Source organism: Hylobates moloch, unplaced genomic scaffold (genome assembly GCF_009828535.3).
Source record: "Hylobates moloch isolate HMO894 unplaced genomic scaffold, HMol_V3 SCAFFOLD_4, whole genome shotgun sequence".
In the NCBI taxonomy this organism is placed as follows: domain Eukaryota; kingdom Metazoa; phylum Chordata; class Mammalia; order Primates; family Hylobatidae; genus Hylobates; species Hylobates moloch.
Window position 1 is genome coordinate 95,256,295 of NW_026652279.1, and position 20,127 is coordinate 95,276,421.

The 20,127-nt window shown below is 40.1% G+C and overlaps 1 protein-coding gene across 2 annotated transcripts in view; it reads right to left on the minus strand.

Moving 5' to 3' along the window:
* ATP8A2 (ATPase phospholipid transporting 8A2) overlaps positions 1-20,127 on the minus strand; it is a 713,978-nt gene that overhangs the window by 482,817 nt on the left and 211,034 nt on the right. For both annotated transcript variants that reach the window (XM_032150616.2, XM_032150617.2), the window contains exons 19-24: positions 17,768-17,817; positions 15,483-15,552; positions 13,688-13,772; positions 12,641-12,780; positions 10,627-10,765; positions 2,854-2,918 (exon numbers count right to left, since the gene is read on the minus strand). In XM_032150616.2, coding sequence (XP_032006507.1) covers positions 2,854-2,918; positions 10,627-10,765; positions 12,641-12,780; positions 13,688-13,772; positions 15,483-15,552; positions 17,768-17,817 — 549 coding nt within the window. The remainder of the gene's footprint in view (positions 1-2,853; positions 2,919-10,626; positions 10,766-12,640; positions 12,781-13,687; positions 13,773-15,482; positions 15,553-17,767; positions 17,818-20,127) is intronic.

Below are 20,127 nucleotides of genomic sequence, written 5' to 3' on the forward strand. Positions count from 1 at the left end.
ATTATTTCATAACACCGAAAAAAAAAGCTGATTAAAAAATGGGCAAAGGATTGAATAGACATTTCTCCATAGAAGATATACAAATGACCAAAAGGTACATGTAAAGATGTCCACTGTCACTAATAATTAGGGAAATGCAAATCAAAACCCCAATGAGATACCACTCTCAAACCCATTAGAGTGGCCACTATTAAAAAAAAAACAACAAGTGTTGGCAAGAATGTGGAAAAACCACAAACCATATAAAATGATGCAGCTGCTGTAAAAAAAAAAACAGTATGGCAGTTCCTCAAAAAGTGAAACGTAAAATTACCATATGATCCAGCAACTCCACTTCTGGGTATATGTTCCCAAAAATTAGAAGCAGGATCTCAAAAGGATATTTGTATATCCACATTTATAGCAGCACTATTCACAATAGTCAAAAGTTGGATTGAGACCATCCTGGCCAACATGGTGAAACTCCATCTCTACTAAAAATACAAAAATTAGCCAGGTGTGGTGGCGCATGCCTGTAATCCCAGCTACTCAGGAGGCTGAGGCAGGAGAGTCGCTTGAACCAGGGAATTGGAGGTTGCAGTGAGCCTAGTTTGCCACAGCACTCCAGCCTGGCGACAGAGCGAGACTTCTTCACAAAAAAAAAAAAAAAAAAGTTATAAGCTACTCAACTGTCCACTGATGGATTAATGAATCAACAAAATGTAGTATAGGCATGCAATGGAATATTAATTAGCCTTAAAAAGGAGGGAAATTCTGACACATGGTACAATATGGATGAACCTTGAAGACATTATGTTACATGAAATGAGCTAGTCATAAAAATCACAAATACTATATGATTGAGCTTATACGAGGTACTTACAGTTGTGAAATTCATAGAGACACAAAGTAGAATGACTGCCACGGAATGAGGTAGGTGTGCGAATGGAGAGTAGTTGTTTAAAGGGGCACAGAATTTTAGTTTGGGAAGATGAAAAGAGTTCTGTGGGTGGATGGTGGTGATGGTTACACAACAATATGAATATACTTAATGCCACTGAACTGTACACTTAAATGATGTATTTCACAACAATTTACACACACACACACACACACACACACATAGTATTTCCAATGATGAGAGGTTCCATGGAGAAAAATAAAGACACGTGTGAGAGGGAGTGCTGGGAAGACTGAAACACTTGGGTAGAGGAGAGATTTCCTCAGAGCATGTGAGAATTAGACTCCAGGAGATGAGGTATGACCTGGGACTGTGGGCTGCCTGCAGGCAGTGACATGAACAAGGATAGGAGGTGTACCGAGATGAATTCTGAAGCACTCACGCCAGAGGGTGGTCTCTTGCCAGTGGTGCCTTGGAAACACACAGAACTACAGACTCTCCCCCTGCCTCCTGCCCTTGGTCTCATGAAGGGGTAGACAGTATCCTGGTGTTCACGATAGGAGCTATGGCCCTCTCAATTTGCAAGTATAGAAACCTCTGTACTTTATCGCCTCCCTTTAAAAGCTTAATTAACCGTGCCATCTGCCCCTGGCATTGGCTAAGTATAAATATTAAATATACTGCCTGGAAGGGTGCTATGGGTGCCTGCCAGTAACAAAGCCCTTGTTAAAAGTTCTGACAAATGGAATCTCATTGTTCAGCTCATATTTTCATATCAAACCACTTCACAGGTTGCTGGTGACCCTCAAATCAGCTCCCACTGCTGGTCTGTTCAGTGGCTTTACGCCATGATGGGGTGGGTTCATGCGGCAGCATTGGGACATCAGAGAATTAAGTGTGCATGTATCCTATTACTATATGAATGTATTATTATTATTTCAAGACAGAGTTTCACTCTGTCACCCAGGTTGGAAAGCAGTGGCACGATCATGGCTCACTGCAGCATCCATATCCCAGGCTCAATCAATTCGCCAGCCTCAGCCTCCCAAGTAGCTGGGACTACAGGCATATGCCACCACGCCTGGCCCATTTTTCCATTTTTTGTAGAGATGAGGTCCTGCTGTTGCTTAGGCTGGTCTGGAACTTCTTGGTTAAAGCGATCCTTCTGCCTCCGCCTCCCAAAATGCTGGGATTACAGGCATGAGCCATTCACCTGGCCTCACTATAGAAATGTAAACAATGCTTAACACTTGAATATTAGTTTTATTCTAAAGTTTGTGCTAGAAAGATAATCATACACGTCTCTTTAGTAACTTATACTGAAATTAACCATCACCATTTAATGTGGGTCATAATAGTTTCCACTAATATTTCATATTTAATGATTTAAGCTAAATCAGATTAAAACAATCCCATTTTAAATGCACAATTCTAGATGAATAAAAGTATTATCACGAGGCAATATTCTAAGCTTACTCTTTTGATGTTTAAAGATAAGGCTTTCTAACATCCCTTCTTTTTTTTTTTTTTTTTTTTTTTTTTTTTTAGATGGAGTCTCACTCTGTCGCCCAGGCTGGAGTGCAGTGGCGCAATCTCGGCTCACTGCAAGCTCCGCCTCCTGGGTTCATGCCATTCTCCTGCCTCAGCCTCTCCGAGTAGCTGGGACTACAGGTGCCCGCCACCACGCCTGGCTAATTTTTTTGTATTTTTAGTAGAGACGGGGTTTCACCGTGGTCTCGATCTCCTGACCTCGTGATCCACCCGCCTCGGCCTCCCAAAGTGCTGGGATTACAAGCGTGAGCCACCGCACCCAGCCCGACATCCATTCTTAAATATTAATATAAACAGAAAATAAGCACAGTTTTTCATAATTGTTTTTTAGCAAAACATGATCCCCGATTACCAATGATAGTAGAAACAGAGAGTTTAATACTGTTATAGCGAAGCAAATACAACTTTGAAAAACTACTTACATCCAAAGAGTCCTCCTTCAATAGGATAAGGGCCATATTCTGCGATACCAATCGGCAGGAATACCCTGAAGTGGAGGAAGAGACAACATGTGAATTTCTCTTTCCTTCTGTGAGCTCCTTAAATTCAACCTCCTTGATTATATCTGCCACTTTAAGCCTATTGGCTCACACAGAGGAATAGGGTAACAGTGAGGAGTAGGAAAAGTAAGTTGATTTTGGATTCTTGCAGACAGATTGAATAGAACTAGTTGGGAATGTCTTTATAACTAAAGGCTAAAATAAATACTTCCCAATTTTTAGTGGATTTTTCTTTAACTCTGTTATCCTCGTATAACATTAAGATAAGCCTTGGATTGTCTAAAGTAACAGAGAACACTTTAGGAAGGCAGTGGACCCAAATGGTGCCCCTGAATCAGCACACACACACCCACTGGGATAGCCAGCTCCCTCCCTTCGTTTAAGACAGCAGCTGATTCTCACAACAGGTCTCAAAGGAATACACTGAGGGAGTCACTTTTCCTGTGAAAAATTTAAAGTAATCTACATTTCAAAAAAATCTTTTTTTGGTTGTTATTTTAAAAAGGCTTTTTTTTTTTTTTAAAGGCTTATTTGGAACAAAAGTACTCCTAATTCTTAACAATTTCCTTCTCATTTCCTCAGTAAAGTTATCTCTACGGGTTAAGCGAGATAGTATTTTCTGCTTTCCCTCCCAGCAGGAGAACATATTTTCTAGGAAGCCCTGTGCTCTTTCTTACTCGCACTTTGCCCTAGGTGAGCAGTCATGGACCAAGCCGAGCGCCTCTCAGGATGCCTCACCTCCAATCCACACCCTCAGTGGCGAGGAGAGGGCTCTAGCAACTCCAAGACCAGAGGTGTCCACCAGGGCACTGGCCTGTCTCTCAGATCACCCTGCCATCCTCTCAGTGCCTTGGGGGGTTAGCAACGGCTTGTGCTTTCCACCAACCCCCAATTCAATCTCTCTCATTGAGAAAAGGCAAGAAAAAATCCTTCTCCACAGAAAATCAGCCCCCACAACTAGTTTTGTCTCAGCACCTTAAGATAATGGATTAAGGATTATAGAAAAGGGAAATCAATCAACAGCCTTCAAGCAAGCATGTGACAATCTCAAGGAAGGGCTTGGCCAGCACTGTTCCTACAGCCAGGGGGAGCAAGGATTCTCCTCACAGGACTGGGAAGAAGACATCCTTCTCACAGATGCTACACGTGGCTAGCAAAGAAGACGGCATTTACCTGAGGGACAAGGAGCAGAACTGCTGCATTTATGTGCTCAGACCTACTGGCAGGTTCTCTTTTCATCCCTGAGAAACCCTCATAACAGGTACAAAATGAAATTCAAAATAGACAAAAATTAAGACCAAGAAAAACCATGTTGTGGGTTTTTGGGGGAATGAAGGAGTTGAAGGAAAGAGTAAAACAATTTTGTTTGTTTATTTCAGAAAGTACACCCTTCCTAAGGACTGCCATGTAGAATATTTTGTAAAGCACCTCCGAGATCAAATTTTAAAGTGCAAAATTATGGCTTTTCATCCAAATGTTAATGTTTTAAGGCAATATGAAAAAGACATAGGCAAGGCTGTTAACAACAGTTCTCTCAAGGGAATCAGATTATTTCTCGTTAAAACAAACACATATTGTTTTTAAAGCCAAAACAAACTGAATAATTTTAAATCACAATACCACATGGGCAAATAGCTGTTAAATCTCTAAAACAAAAAAAAAAAGGAGGGGGGAACAAGAAGCAATTTTCTATACATTTACAAACTAGTTCAAGTCTATATTTTAACAACAGTGATGGATAAAAGTGAGACCCTCTCAAAATGCCATTAAAAGCTCTGCCTGGTAGGACTAGAATAATCAAACTCTTTGTTTCCCATTAAAATTTTATAAATGCATTCTTCCTTCCTATAAGTTCTTAGATTAGGTCCAGAAGGGAGGTCTACATTTTCTTTTCACTTGCAAAGAGGGATATTGCAACTTTAATCATTTCCCTCCATGTTAAATTTATTCTTTCTTCATCCCCAGAGACTTCCAGCAACTTCATGCAATACAGACTGTTACAAATTTAGTGTAACTAATGCAAAAGGATTTACTGGTAGTTTTTTATTTGAACAACAGCTGCAGAAGCTGGCTATAATTTTTAAGCCCTTGCTTGCTGCTTTATTTTATATTTTTCAATTTAAGCAAAATGCCATTTGACAACTGAAGCTACACAAAGACATTATGGAAAAACTCTAAGTCTTTTTTTTTTCTAGCCATGGCAGGGGGAGAGAAAAAAAAAAAAAAAAACTACTGACACTTTCATAAATTTAAATATACAAAACTAAAGGCTACTGAGAAGAAACAGGTTAAGGGTTTTGTTGTTGCTGTTTTTAGTTTGGATATGGAAGTGAGATTTTGCTTAGAGAATTATCAGTCGGAGCACTTGCACTAGACAGACCAGGGAAGTTTAACCCAGTTAATTGTGGCTTAAATAATATAGCAAATTAAATTGTGTCAATCCACATTTGGTGTGCTTGATTTCTAATGTTTTTGGATAAAATGAGATCAACTCTTGGAGAAGAGCCAGGTATAGAATGTCAATCCACACTTGTAAATTGAGGTCTACTTCTTTAATCTCGCAATCTAACAAGACGGCCATAAAATGACTGAGAGGAGAACCTCTGGGATTTCATTTTTTACTATAGTTGAAATTAACAGTGTACTACAAAAGGGTTTAGTCTTTCTACTACCTGAGTATAATCAACATTCAAAGAAACCAAAATATTACAGAGTCTATGGTACTTACGGCAGGACTTGATTTTAATACAACAAGATGATGCTTCACACTAGAAAATATTACCAAACCAAATCTCTCAGCTCTCTCAACCTGTTTCCTCCTTAAAAAAGGAGAACACTGGTTTTGATATCAAATCCAGATTTCTCTGGAGACATTTTTGAAAAAGTCAGGAACAATGTATCATTCCAAACCATATATCCTGAGATCACATCCACCAAGCTACCCGTCACAGGATTCGACATGGTACCAACCCGCAGTGAGCATGTTACTGGTTCTCAATAGCTTTACAGAGAATCTGGTCAGTCAGTGTTTGCCTGTATGAAAAACACTGGCAAACAACGAGAATGCATGACAAAGCATGGTCTTTTAGGCTATTCCAGGTGGGATCAAAGAGAACCCATCCAGAGTCCCTCATCATCCAGAGAACCAGGGAGCTGAGGCCTTGTCCATGGCACACACACCTGGGCACCTCTCCCTTGAGACCCTTCAGGCCCTTCTCAGGAACCCTCGCCACACAGAAGAACGTGCTGCCTCAGCCTCACCTCACAGCTTCTCCCCAAGTTGGGACATTCTGACCCATTCTATTCTCAGTCATTTTTGTTTTAAACAAATTCTGAAGGCTCAAGTTTTAAACCCATCTCATCCAGGAAGACTTCCCTGGTCCTTTACAACTCATATTGTTCCTTCTGAGAAATGAACATTGTGTGTTGTGGTTAAGTGCTCAGATTTTCAGCTTTCTCACATCTGTGTGACCTAGGCTAAGTTACTTCATCTCTCTGTGCCTCAGTTTTATCTTTAAAGGGGGATAATGCCTTTTAAATTCTCCAAGGGAATTAAATATAAAAATATGTAAAGGACTTAGTGCAGTATCTGGCACATAACAGATAACATTTGCTAGTTAACTATGACAAAAGCCAGTCATGATTAACATCTACACTGCACAATTGGTACTTCCTCATCTATTTCATTCTCTGATTTCTCTCATAATTAACTTGTGCCCCAAGTGTGGAATGTAAGTTCCCCAAGCTTATAGTGGAGCATCTGGCAATGTTAGCTGCAGGTAATCAAGAAATACAGGACTGAATCTTCCGTGAAAAGCAGCAGTAAGATTGAGAACATTACCAGTGTTGTCACTCTCACAGTCCAGCTTCACCTGAGAATGGCAACTCGCCTTCCTTTTAATGAACAAGAAAATGTACAGGCAATTACAGGAGGGGCAAGTGACATATTGAGTCACTTCCTAAAATTAAACTTCAAAGATAATCTATATGTATCTCATAACGTCATATTGTTTACCTTAAATATACACAATAAAATTTATTAAAATTTAAAAAATAAACCTCTAAGACCATAAGAAATGGTTTAAAAAGTATCAAATGATGGGTAACAAAATGCAGGGAGGGTGGGGGAAAGACTTGAAATTTCAATTCAGAAATGGTTTAAGAGGAAAGCTAATGCGAACTTAATTACTTTAAAATGGAATACACACTAGGATTTTGTTCTCACTCATCCTACATCCATTAAAAAAAAATTACAGACTCTGAAAACTCCACATCTGTTGCATAACTATTTAATAGATGTTTTATCCAGTGGTAATAAGGAAATGACCACCACGAAATTCACAAGGGCTACATCTGAAATTTCACTTTAGACCAGCTGATGCCAAATTTTTAAGCTAAAAGAGAAAATCTCCAACTCCTCAAAACACAGCTAGTTAGCAAAAATTCAAGCACAGTGTTGCAGGATTCTGGCAACATGCCAATTTCAAACTACTAAAACCTATACACAAGATGACTGTCTATCTACATAAAATTCACTGGCTCACAGAGACACATATGTCCTGGAACTTGATTTGACTAAGTGTATTTTTTTTCCAAGGTATGAACAAAAAGTTAAACTTTAAAAATAAATTCTCAAACTATGAGATAGATAGATATACTTTAAAAAACCAAACTCTAAAAAGAGCCAACACCCCCAAACACCAAAGATAATTAATGTCACCAAATCTAAAGATGAACTCTTATGGTATATACTACTAAGATAATGCTGCCAATTAAAAGCTAAGAATCAACAACCATAAGACATTCCCATTTCAGAGACATTAAAATGTAAAAACAACGTGCGCCTTAGAATGGATGAAATATAGTACCATTCTCCGTGGTCCTCTAAATCAAATTTCGGAAAGCATTTTTTGCAAAAGCTATGTGAATCCCTCTAAATAAGCCCCACACCAGAAGTCAAGAGCCCTGAGACCCAGTACCAGTTTGGTCATTAAGTAGGGTATAGCCCTAGGAAATGTAGAATTTCCTCCTCGAGCCATAAGAATGTTCACATATAAAGATTAAAAAAAGAGTTTTCAGAAGACACTCCTAGTATAGTGCCTGGCACTTGCCAGACACTCCATTAACTTGCTCTGTTTCCCTTTTTTCATCTAGAAGGAGAACTGCTAGCTACCTGATCTTCCCAAATATCTTCTGGATACCTTAAAACCCACACAGGATGCATGAAAATGTAAAGTATTATGGGAGACAAGTCAGTAATGGTTCATACTACCAGGGGTATGAGGGCTATATGACTAGAAAACAGGCTTAGAAACCCACTCTGTATCTAGAGCATGACCTCATGCTGCTGACAGCTGTCACCTGTGGTCTGACACTGATAAGTCTAATAAAATGTCCAGACGTATATGCTTTCCTGAGCCTTCTACATCATTTGTAGGCTCGGCAGATACATTAAATCACAAAACGACATTTAAATTCTCGGCGTCACCCAGGGCTACAAGCTTGAGTTCCAAAGGTGAAGTGAAGAAACAATTCAGACACAGCTCTCTCAAAGAAATCAATTCTCTAGCTGTTAGAAGCTTACTTAGTAACATCCAAGATGTGTTTGAATCTGACTGATACACTAGATAAAATGTGAATAGAGAAAGCCTCCAGGATAAACATAAGACTTTGACAAAAAGTCCTCAGCTTATAAAGCATCATCTTCTAGCGGTCTTGGAGAGTGCTTGCTAAGAAAGATCAGTTAAGAGATAGCAAATGACATGAGCGGTTCTGGCATGAGCACTACACGTTACTACACCCTCTTAGAAAAAAAGTACAAAATAATACAATCGTTATTTTTAAAAAATTGTTTGGACATGTATCAATTATCTCATAAGGCTCAGAGCAGCCTCATCGCATACAAGTAAAACTTTCATTTTTGAGTAATAATCCATTTGTGTTTTCTGGGTTGATTTTCAGTGCTTTGCTTTCTCTTGTGTTTATCCCAAACTTAGCTAGATAGGCTCAGGTATAACAAAATGAACACGCAAAAAAAAGGGCTGCGTGTGCTCCCAGGGGCTGGGCGGTGTGGATGAGAGGCAGTGAGAGGGAGCTGTGGTGCTTTTCCAGCCAGGGCACATCCAAGAACACACTGAAGGTAGTTCAGTCTAGGGCCAGCAACATGCATAGGTTATCAGGCCAGCGGGAATGCTCGAGATCTGGAAAACTAAGAAAGGTTACCACTTTACAGCTCAATTTTAACTTGAGGGGTTATCCACTTTTTTCACATTGCTCTAATAGGGTGGAAAGCATATCACCTAAATTTTAGGTAAGTATTTCAGGGTAACAGTCAACTTAGCATGCAAACAACAGGGGCCACAGATCCACAGCAGGTGTTTCAGGCCAAACTTATATGAAAAATAACACATAAAGGATCAATGTATATACTTATACAGAAATATAGTATCCAAAAAGCAAATGTGTTATTCTTCATTTGTAAAAATGCTACTGACACATCATCAAAGGGCTGTAAGCTTGGGTTTGTATTTTCTAGTAGGAGTGATGATTCTGCACTAAAATACCATCATACTGTTCTCCAAAACCATGCATCTGAGTGAAAACCAGCGCAAATCCAGGGACAAAGCCTGTGGCTGATTCTTCAGGTACTGTTTATGAATCCTATGTCACACTCTTGTGAGCTTAACTTCAGTTGTCTGGGAGCCCAACTTCCATTTAATTAGCTATATCCGTGACAAGAAATGATTACATGGCTTTTGTCTATTTTTTTAAATCAAATTTATCCAAGAAGGCAGGTATTATTTACAACTGAGGTTATATGAGAGGCAAAGCTGATTCAAAGATAAGGTTTTCAGGAAAGGGACACCACTGGATTATGTTGAGAATATTCCAAGAAGACTACTCTGAAGAGGACTACAGTCACTTAAATACAGAGGCTCTAGTAGGTTTCCTCCTAAAACACAGAGCACAGACATAGAAACAGATATAGAAATAGAGTCTACTTCTAGGAAGCTATTCTAAGTTATGCAGTCCTTATGTGTTCATTTTACCACATACGCACCAGGTCTTGTTACACCATAATACTGATCAAAGTACCAGACAATGTTCAAATATTTCAAATAATCAAGATTAGATTTTTTAAAAATGAGTAGCTTCAACTCCTTTTCAAACTTAAAACGTGCTCCTTTAACAATGGCAGAGTTATCCTGACTTAAATTCCTTTTCTTCAATTTTCATCTCTGTGATGCTCTGCAAGCAAGGAAGTTGTCAACCAAGCTGGGAAGGTAAAGACGCAAGGCTCTTAGAAAAGCCCATGAATGGGCAAAACCATTAAAATTGTTATAATTACATAAAATAATAACGCATATTTAAACCTAGTGAAAACATGCTCTCTTAGTCTCAGACTAAAATTTTGTGAAGAAAGCAACAAGAAAATCAAAGCTGTTAAATCTTGAATTCTATGCCCTATGTAAGTGTGTCTAATTATTTTCCAGGAACTGTGATAGTTTTAATGTTTGTAACAGGAATGAGGGCATCTTCATTTGATTTGGGTCAATTTTTCTTAGCTTTGTGAATGAAGAGTCCTATAAAACACCATCTGTCAATGAATTTGAGAAACATTTAGACACACTTACAAGATACTTGAAAAACAAATACAAAAGCCAGCATCAGGAAATTATTTGTAAAAATAATTACCTATATTAATCGCAGTTTCTTGTTTGTCTCCTGTCAACACCCATATTTTAATTTCTGCCTTCAACAGAGTTGCAATGGTTTCTGGAACTCCTGCTTGAAGGCGATCTTCTATGGCTGTGGCTCCAAGTAGCAGTAAATTCTAGATTGAAAAAATATCCTCAGTTAAAGATTGGCACATACTTAAGAACAGCACTAACAAATTCTGACAAAGAAAGGCAATCAAACTGTTCTGAGACAGTTGTTCTATTTCCTCTATTTTATACCTGTTCTGCAGATGGCATCTGGATGGGTGGCATTTCCAAATGCCTTGCAATGGTGGACTCACTCTACACACACAGGCAGCCCAGTACTCATCACTGATTTCTTGATACAGAGGGCTTGTTAGAATAGAAGCCATCTGGCAGCAGAGCAGATGGGCAGGTTATCCCGAGGACACTGACAGTACCTTAGCCCTCCCTCTCAGTCCACTAATGAGTAGCACATTATATCACATTTAACAAAGGAGGAAAACTAATTCTAGATGATATGCTTACCTGGCAAAATAGGAGTAAGAGACCTGTGGTGCTAAGGATTTAACAGTGAGAGAAAAAAAAACATCCAAGTATCTTAAGATTGAGGGTAGCTATAAAATGTTGCCCCTTTTGGTCCTCTTAAAGGCTCAGGGCAGATCAGCTCACTCTGAGGATGGGTATAGATGTGTGGTTCCCTCCAGCTGCCTGTGCTGTGCCTGCTGGTCTGGCAAAGTCCAGAGACTGTACAAAGGGCCTGCTCCACATACTCACATCCCAAGTCTCTCCAGGACATAGCACCTCTACTTGGTCACAGACTATGGGAAGATCCAACTACCTCTTGAGCATCCACCACAGGCACATCACCTATTTAATCATCTTTTTCTAATTTTAAAAATAATTTTGGCTATTTCAAGTAAAACAGGGCAAATAAACACCTGAATTCAGTTTTATTCAGTTCATTTTAATTCAGTACATTAAAATGACTGAATATAAATAACTGAATATAAAACTTAAACAAAAAAATTGAGTATAAAAAAGCAGAGGAGAATTTTTTTAAACCAACAAAGGAATGAAAAAAGTAAATAAGTGATGGTTTCAAAGTTATGGAAACTGGGCCAGACATGGTGTCTCACACCTGTAATCCCAGTACTTTGGGATTTGGGAGGCCAAGGCATGAGTACTGCTTGAGCCCAGAAGTTTGAGACCAGCCTGGGCAACATAGCAAGACCCTATCTCTACAAAAAATATGAAACTTAGCCAGTCATGGTAGCATGAGCCTGTAGCCCCAGCTACTCGGAAGGCTGAAGTAGGAGGTTAGCTTGAACCCAGGCGTTTGAGGCTGCAGTGAGCTAAGACTGCACCATTACATTCTAGCGTGGGTGCTGGGTAACAGAGGGAAACCCTGTCTCTGTATTAAAAAAAAAAAATTATAGAAACTGGAAATTGGATGGCCCTATGGCTGCCAACGTGAGACAGAAAAAGCTGAAACCCAGCTCCCACACTTGAAGGAAACCAATAAATTGAAAGTGAGCTAACGCCTTAGGATAAACTGAAAAGAACAGCAACAACAACATCAAAGTAGGCAATGTGGAGTAGCCACGGCAAAGCTTAAATATCTTTAGAATAAGTTAGTGCAAGAAAGCTTAGCATGTACAACATCTAACCAGCCTCCACAGCATTCTGATTGCTCCTGTAACTCAACAGCGTGAGCTAATCTCATTAAGCCTAATCTTAAGCAAACCCAGAAAGTCGCTGATGCTGTTTTTGACCTGATATTTCTTAAGCTGTCATCAATGCTTAGCTGAGGGTGGCTGGAGCTTTCAGAAAGACCATGAAAATTAAGTGCTTCTTAAAGCAAAGAAAATGATTCAGAGCTAATGGTTCATTAAGACACAAGAAAAGAGAACATCCCTACATAGTAAAAGGATTCCTGTTCAAAGACTTTCTGAAATAGGTGGTTAAGTCCTTCATGGAGCTGTACAGATTGTATCGTGTCCGGTTACCTTCTCAATGATCTCGTAACACTCTTCCAACCGTTGAGCTCTGTCCTTCAATATGGTGCTGGCTTCCTGATAGACTTTCAGCCACTCCTCATACTCATTCTCAGAGAGATCAGCATAAGCCACACAGAGAGTCCGCAAGCCTGCAAGACAGCCACTGGTGAATGGAGGCAGGCAGAACGCGTGACCTCCTAGGGGACAGCCTGTGCTCCCTTTTCCATCAGGACGCCCCCAAAAAATGAAGAGACTCTGTGCTTTAGGTCACTCTAATTCAACACTCCTACATCTACCAAGGGACATTTAAAAACAGCTCTCCTGTATTCTAACATAAACTATCTCTTCTGTAAGTCTGAAAGTGCGCGAGAAGTCAGAAGAGTGAATTCTCCATGGCAGACAGGTTCAGGAGCTGTGCATGATCCATGCGCGGTAGGCAGGTTTCAGCAAGCAGAGGAGGTGGGAAGTGTGTTTCAAGACAGCAAGGAAAGGCCCCATGTGCTATCCCATGAAAGATCCAGGCTTTCAGGCAGCCACACCCATGCATGTTGTGAGCGTGTGCTCATATGTGCATGCATGCAGAGCCAGGGGCCCGAAAGCAGCAGTCAGCACTTGAGTGTGGCTCCAGCTATCATGACATTCGCTAGCAGGAACACCTGACATCAGTGTTGTTTACAGTCTTCCAGAGAACTCCTTTCTTGCTCACTACGGGTTCCATTAATTATTATTTCCTTAAGCCATGGATAAGCCAGTGACATAAGGACACCAAGAGAGGGACAGGAAAATAACCATATGAGTTTTCTGAGAAGGGGACTAGTAACTAAAGGTGATTCTACACATTGTGCGTTGGCCTGCCTCTCCCTCTGCACCACTGCTGATGAGTGACAGAGGCATCTACAGGTAACTGAGTTTGGATTTGGCTATGCATCTTGTCACTGCCATGGGCACAGGAGGGGATGGGGCAGGCACTGGAAGAATGCGCTCCTGGAGATCAAGACAACATGCTTGAAAGTACAGCTCCAACGGCCAAAAACAGCATTTCCAAATTCCACTTACCTTCCGTGGCAAAGTATTCCAGATGGCATAATGTTTCCTCCATATATTTTGAGTCTTTTGAAAGTCTCTCAAAAATCACATTATCCTATAAAATAGGGAAACATTGTGACTGGCAAAGCCTTCAGTAAACCTTCCAGCCAGCATGCTAAGCACGGCTTTGTTTCTGTTTATCTAACATGCATGAGAATACCCAAGTGGGTAAGTAGGAACTTAGCATTTGGCCGGGCTCAGGCATGAGCTTTGGAAAACAAATTGGGTATGAATGTGTCCAACAAAACCAAAATCTGTATCTTAAAAGCCAAACAAAAATATGCTGGGGAGAACCAGAAATACAGGAGAATCACTGGAACACATGGGGGCCTGTATTCACCAAAATTTGCAAAACTCATATCCCAAAGTTTATCAGGCATTTGCGCAGAAGGGGAAAGGGTAAAATGCACATCCCAAATTACTCAAGTACAACCCTGCTTCCCAACACGGGAGGAGCTCCTAAGCACAGAGGGCACAACCCACTGGGCGCTGAACTCAGTTCTGCCGAGAAACACACAGGTGCACAGCTCATCTGCCTATGACTATTTCCATGACTGACAAGAAGGGTTGGGGGACCAGATCCCACAGATAATCCATCAAATATGTTACAAATTGCATAGTTTTAGGCTGCTACAAAAATTTTTTTAAACTGAGTTTGGTTTTGGAGAGAATTAAATCCTATAAATATACAATACACCTTTGCAGCATTTTCGTATGTACCTCTTCTATACTGACAGCCCTCCTCTCTCTACCACCTCACACTGACACCTGTTGTACTCGATGTGGTACTTAGAACACAATGGTAAATGAATAAACAAAATGTTTTAAAAATATATCATATGAGAACAAAACCTAGATGAGCTTAATTCAAGTCATTTTACCATAAACACAGAATTATTTAGCGAGTCCAAATATAATGCCTTTAGAATTCCCATGCATTCCTTCATTTGTAAAAAGCTCTAGTCATCGTGTACTCAAATAAAACCACCCTTCTTGCCACAACTGGTAAAGATTAGTAATATTGTCAACCACTAATTAATCCTAGGAGAGCTCTGTATTCTTGACATAGTCAAATAAAATAAGTTTAATAATTATTTCCCTCAATACATAAGACTACAATTTAACAGGATCTAGTTTTATAAGTAAGATTCATAAGCAATAACATCTTTCCTTTGAGATAAACCATTTAGATTTGGTTACTAGAAGGTATACAGGACAAAAAGCCTGACCTAGGAAACTGACTAAAAGGGGCAGTAATAATGCAGCTACACATGAACATTGCCTTTGTACCTACAACACTTAATTGCACTTTGTACCTACAACACTTAATCTCTCTATAATGCATGGAAAAAAAAAACGTAACAATTGAGAAGAAGAGGTGCTAGAGAACAAATATATATCAGAGCACTTAAGATTATCATAGGTCAACACAAATTACTTTATCTTCCCAAAGTCAAAACACAATGCTGGTAAAACTGGAATAAGAATTCACATTCAAGGATTTTGCATGACACATGGAGTCACTGTTTCTGAAACCAACGATCAGCTAAAAGTAAGTTTTCACTGACCATCTTTGCCACACTGCCCTGAACCACCATTATCTTCAGTGGACTTTTACTACTAAGTCAACTTCACAGCCTACCTGAAAGAGTCTTTCAACTCTGGACAAACAATCAGCGAATGATGAGGAAAGCAGTTAGGAAAAGCAGCAGATTAACAAAGCTGCCAAGAACTCTGCTATGCACAACGCTTCTCCGGTACTTACAGCCCCTTTACAGTAGAGCCGAAGTCGCCCTGAAGGAGTTCGAACAATCACAGACATTCGTTTTCTGTCACTGGGAGAGTGGAAAAGAAAAAAGTCATCATTGGTCTGTTTACAGGATGCATGTCCCACAGCTGAACACCAGTCAAAACAAAAGGTGGTCTGGGCTCCTAAAAATGACCAAGATCTATCTTTCCAGGCCTTTTTCTTCAAAGTAGGACCTAACTGTGTATCTCCTACTCTTTTTATTTACATCTAATGAACATAAGCCTATTTCTTTCCCTGCCATGAAAATGGACTAGCACCGCTATTTGCAGTAGGAAAAACAGAAAAGGAAAATTCCAGCACTGACAGTCCACATCTGATTGACTTCTGACTCTACTCTCTAAAAATATTCTTTATTTTCCACCTCTAAGCTATCAAGTAACTTGCCCAGTAGGTAGGAAAGTGGGAGACTCCGTATCGATCCACTTAACTCGGAAGCTCCTCCCTGTGTCATCTTTTAACTGGAGTAGAAAGAAATCAGAAATCCGCAGAACACTCCCAATTCAGCACCAAGGAACTCTCTCTCCCCTCACCGCAGCATCTACACTTCCTCACACGTCTTTCCTCATGGCCCATCCTCACCCACCGAGCTCTCAGTGAGTCTCCACCACCTCTGAATTCTTCTTACTGCTGTCCATCCACCTGTGCAGCCTCACCTCATCTCCCACCAACCCTCCCATGCACCACCACCAGGCTTCGAGCACACACGGGACTCACCATTCTCCTCTTCTACACATTCTGATCCTCCTTTGCCAACATTTCATCCTCCTGAAGCTTACTCCAACTACAGAGGGCCCTAGACCACCCATCTCTGTGGCCTTTCAGTATGGTTGTTCCCAATGGACTGTAAGTCTCTAAGAGTGGGGGAGAGTCTCTCTTCAGCTCTGGGAGAGAGCTGATTTCCCACATCCTAACCCATAGTGCTCTAGCTGACCTGGATTTGCATTCTCTCTCAACTGCCTTAGAGGTGGGCACTCCTAGCAGTTCTTGAAATCCGTGTTTCAGTTTCTCAATGTGTAAAGCAACTACTTCGAGGGAGTATTATCAAGATTAAGTGTCACTGGGAACGAGATGATTCCATGAAAAGGAAATAGACTCACCACTATAACCACAAATTATCTTTCTGTTCCTTCTTATTCTCCCATATATACATTTTAATACATCCTTGTGTCTCTATCCATATTCACCTGTTTTTATCTAACTCCCTTTTCTCCTCCTCCTTGCCTGTCCAATAACTGCTGGTCCCAGTTATTGTAATCACAGGGCACTGCACAGTTTCCAATAAAAGATGAGGCTGGAGAGATGCCTAGCACGTCGCTCACCTCCACACACAGGGACACTGTCACCACCTCCTACATGAGCCACCACCGTCATCAGCCATCCCTCCTCCCCTCCCCATGGTTTCAGGTCGAAGCCTGCAATCCTAAAACTAAAGACTAGGGCTGGAAAGTATTTCCTACACAAAGATAAAAAACTAATTCTTATTAAAAATAGTTTATAAAGCAGACACAGCAAACAATTTGTGAATTGTTTAACAAAGGTTATTCAAAAATCCACCTAATTTTAATAATAGGAAAAGATGCCTTTGAGATAGCAACAGAACTTTGCTTTAGTACTGACAATTGCATGTTAAAAAGAGGCAAAGAAACAAAAAATTAAGATATGTTTCCTTATAACAAACTATGAATGTTCTATGTGAACAAAAAAGTCCAACAAATATTCCTGGGTCTTCCTTTTTAAAATTGTACTGGGGAAGAAAGCTTCCGAATAAGTCCAGGAAAACTTCCCTACATGGACCCAGCCTCTAATGGGATGAACTGATCTCATCTGTCATCATTTGTCAGTTTCTCAGATCTCCAGAGGAGTGCTCAGATGGAGCAAGAGGAATGACCTCATGGGACTTGGGAAACGCCAACGAAAATAATGCCCTCATCACATGCTCCAAACTATTCAGACATGTCTGCAGCTGCTGATGCAAGAACATCAGGCTCTGGAAATCTAAAGAAAAAGGAGGACATGGAAGTAGAGCATTTCTCTTGAATAAAACAAAGAAAAATAACCTACTTCACTTTCTTTAATGAAAGTCACAAATTTCAAGGAGAAGAGAGTTTATGGAGATACATTTATTATATTTAATACTTAAGTAGTATATTGAATCATACCATATAATCATGTAAACACTCTGATGAAGTTGGTAAATAAATATAATTATTTTATTTCAAATGTATGAAAGAGAAACATACCTAGAAAATTCCAGGACATTAAGGATTCCGAATGTTTGTTCCTGTCCCATCTAAAGGAAGAAAAATAGGCTCTTACCCGAGGTGCAAAGCATTAAAATCTCAAAGCAATTGTCTCCCAAGCATAAACAGACATATGCTCTCTCTCTCTCTTCCCACCTTCTAACCCTTTGCAACATGTACTGTTTTCCGACAAGTCTGGTGGGGTCGGAGCTCCCTCTTCTGGTGGAAGCTTCTCATGTCTCTTCAGTGCTAACAGTTGGCTGGTGTAGGCACTTCCAAGAGATGGAGATAAAGGACACCAGCTGCACATCCGTCAGAAACCTTTGGCCCAGTTATGTTTCTGAATTCAGGATTTTACAAATTATATACACATATTCTAGACCATCTACCATAATGTCCCCAGCAGGGTCTGGGGTAACATGCTGGTACACAACACATCCGCTTTCTACAGCAAAATGTATGCATATCAGGAAATGAGATTCATAAAGACCATAAACAGCTTCATGTCAGTTCTGATTAGGTTTTGCTGCCAAATAACTATTCACCAAATTTAGGAAAAATCTTTTGGAATTCAAAAGCATTTGGGTTTCGAATTTGCAGATAAGAGATGGTGAATCTGTACCTGGTCTCAGAGCAATCAATCAAACGCTCTTTTTCTTTGGGTTCTTTCAAGTTAGAATGTCAATATTCACAATTTTTTCCATCTAAAAATTCCAGATGGTGCGCATGCTATTTTCAGATTTTTAATCTAATCTTTCCATTTCCCCAACACTTCACAGTGGAAAGAACGTGGCCTTTGGCATCCAATACATGTGAGTTTGAATCCAGTTTCTGCCTCTAAGTGTGTGACTTTCTTGTGCATGGCAAAAGCACTCATCTCTTAGGGCTCAGAGAAGTAATCAATGAAGTAACACATTCAAATTACCAAGTATATGACGGAATCATTATCTTTATTCACACCCACAGCTCTCCACTCCTTCTCTTTGCATCCTACAAAACAACTAATGATCCACTTCATCCAGTCTTCATCAATCTTTATTCACCTCTCTGGATCCACGAGTTCTGAGTTCCCTTTCTCCACAGCCTGTCCTAACTTTCCATCATATCCCCATTCAGAAGACACCCAGTGCTACTACCACCACCCAGCACCAGGGCTGCCACTCCCAGGAGCCACCCCCTCTCTCACAGTTATATCAACCACGTCCACGTGCAGCCCATGGATGTGGCTGTTCTGACTATTGGCAAGGACACTTCATGTAAATATGTAGGAATTTGAGAATTTGTTCCTGACTTGGTAGTACTGCAGTAAGTTTTTTCTTTTACTTATATGCAAAACCTATAATTTGAGAATTGGTGGTTTGATGAATGGTTGAACAGGATTCTTTTTATTATTGTTATTTATGAGTCCTAACTAATCAGGCAGTCTTTTGTGACCCCCAGAAATATGACCTTAAAACTTTAATGAGGTAACAAAGAGGTGTCAATGCAGCATATAACACCAGGAGGACAACACCAATAGGCTCTCTAGGTTCCACATTTATCTGGCATCGTGAGTGAAGTGGAAGCACCTGTTCTCTTCTGTCTCTCCCACATATGATCCAAGCCCCCCAACCCCCAACCTCCATTTTGCATGCGGCAGCACCCACACAACTGAAAAACCTATAGTTCAGATTAAAATTCTCCTCCAGCTGAAGAGGGGAAAAAGATCTCATTTTTAAAAAAGCTTCTGTACGGGAAATTCTATATTCAATCAGTACTTCATTCCACTTTTAATGATGGTACATTTCCCAAAGCTAAATTCCCTCTGTTGACTAAAATAAGCATAGTAAAAGTAAACATGATCACATGATCTCATCTCTGTACTCCATAAGAAACTGAAGATGCCAATAAATGGAACTTTGTATAAGATATGATATGTTATGGGTTTTGCATGTAACTAAAAGAAAAAACTTACTAAAGTACTCCCAAGTCAGGAACAATATGAAGTTATTATACCATTTGGAAGTGAATTTCAAATGCATTAAAGGTCTATGGATTTAAGGATGCATCCATAAAGCCAAAAACTATAATCCCTGAGTCTTCCCCAAATGGAGGACTAGGGAAAGGCAAAGGATGGCAGGGACTAGCCCCAGACCCTTATCATCAATCCAGACAACAATAAAACAGCCCTTCTAACCGGTCATCATGAAAAACACCACTGCCTCACCAGTCGTAACCATGATTTTCCCCTGTTGCCCATTCCAAGGGTCTGTATTTGATCTCCTATTTGATATAATTATTTTCCTATCAACAAATTTCTCCCTTTGGTCTGTAGGTAGGGAAACTCGGAAAAAAATCAGAAAATGTGTAAACCCCTTGAC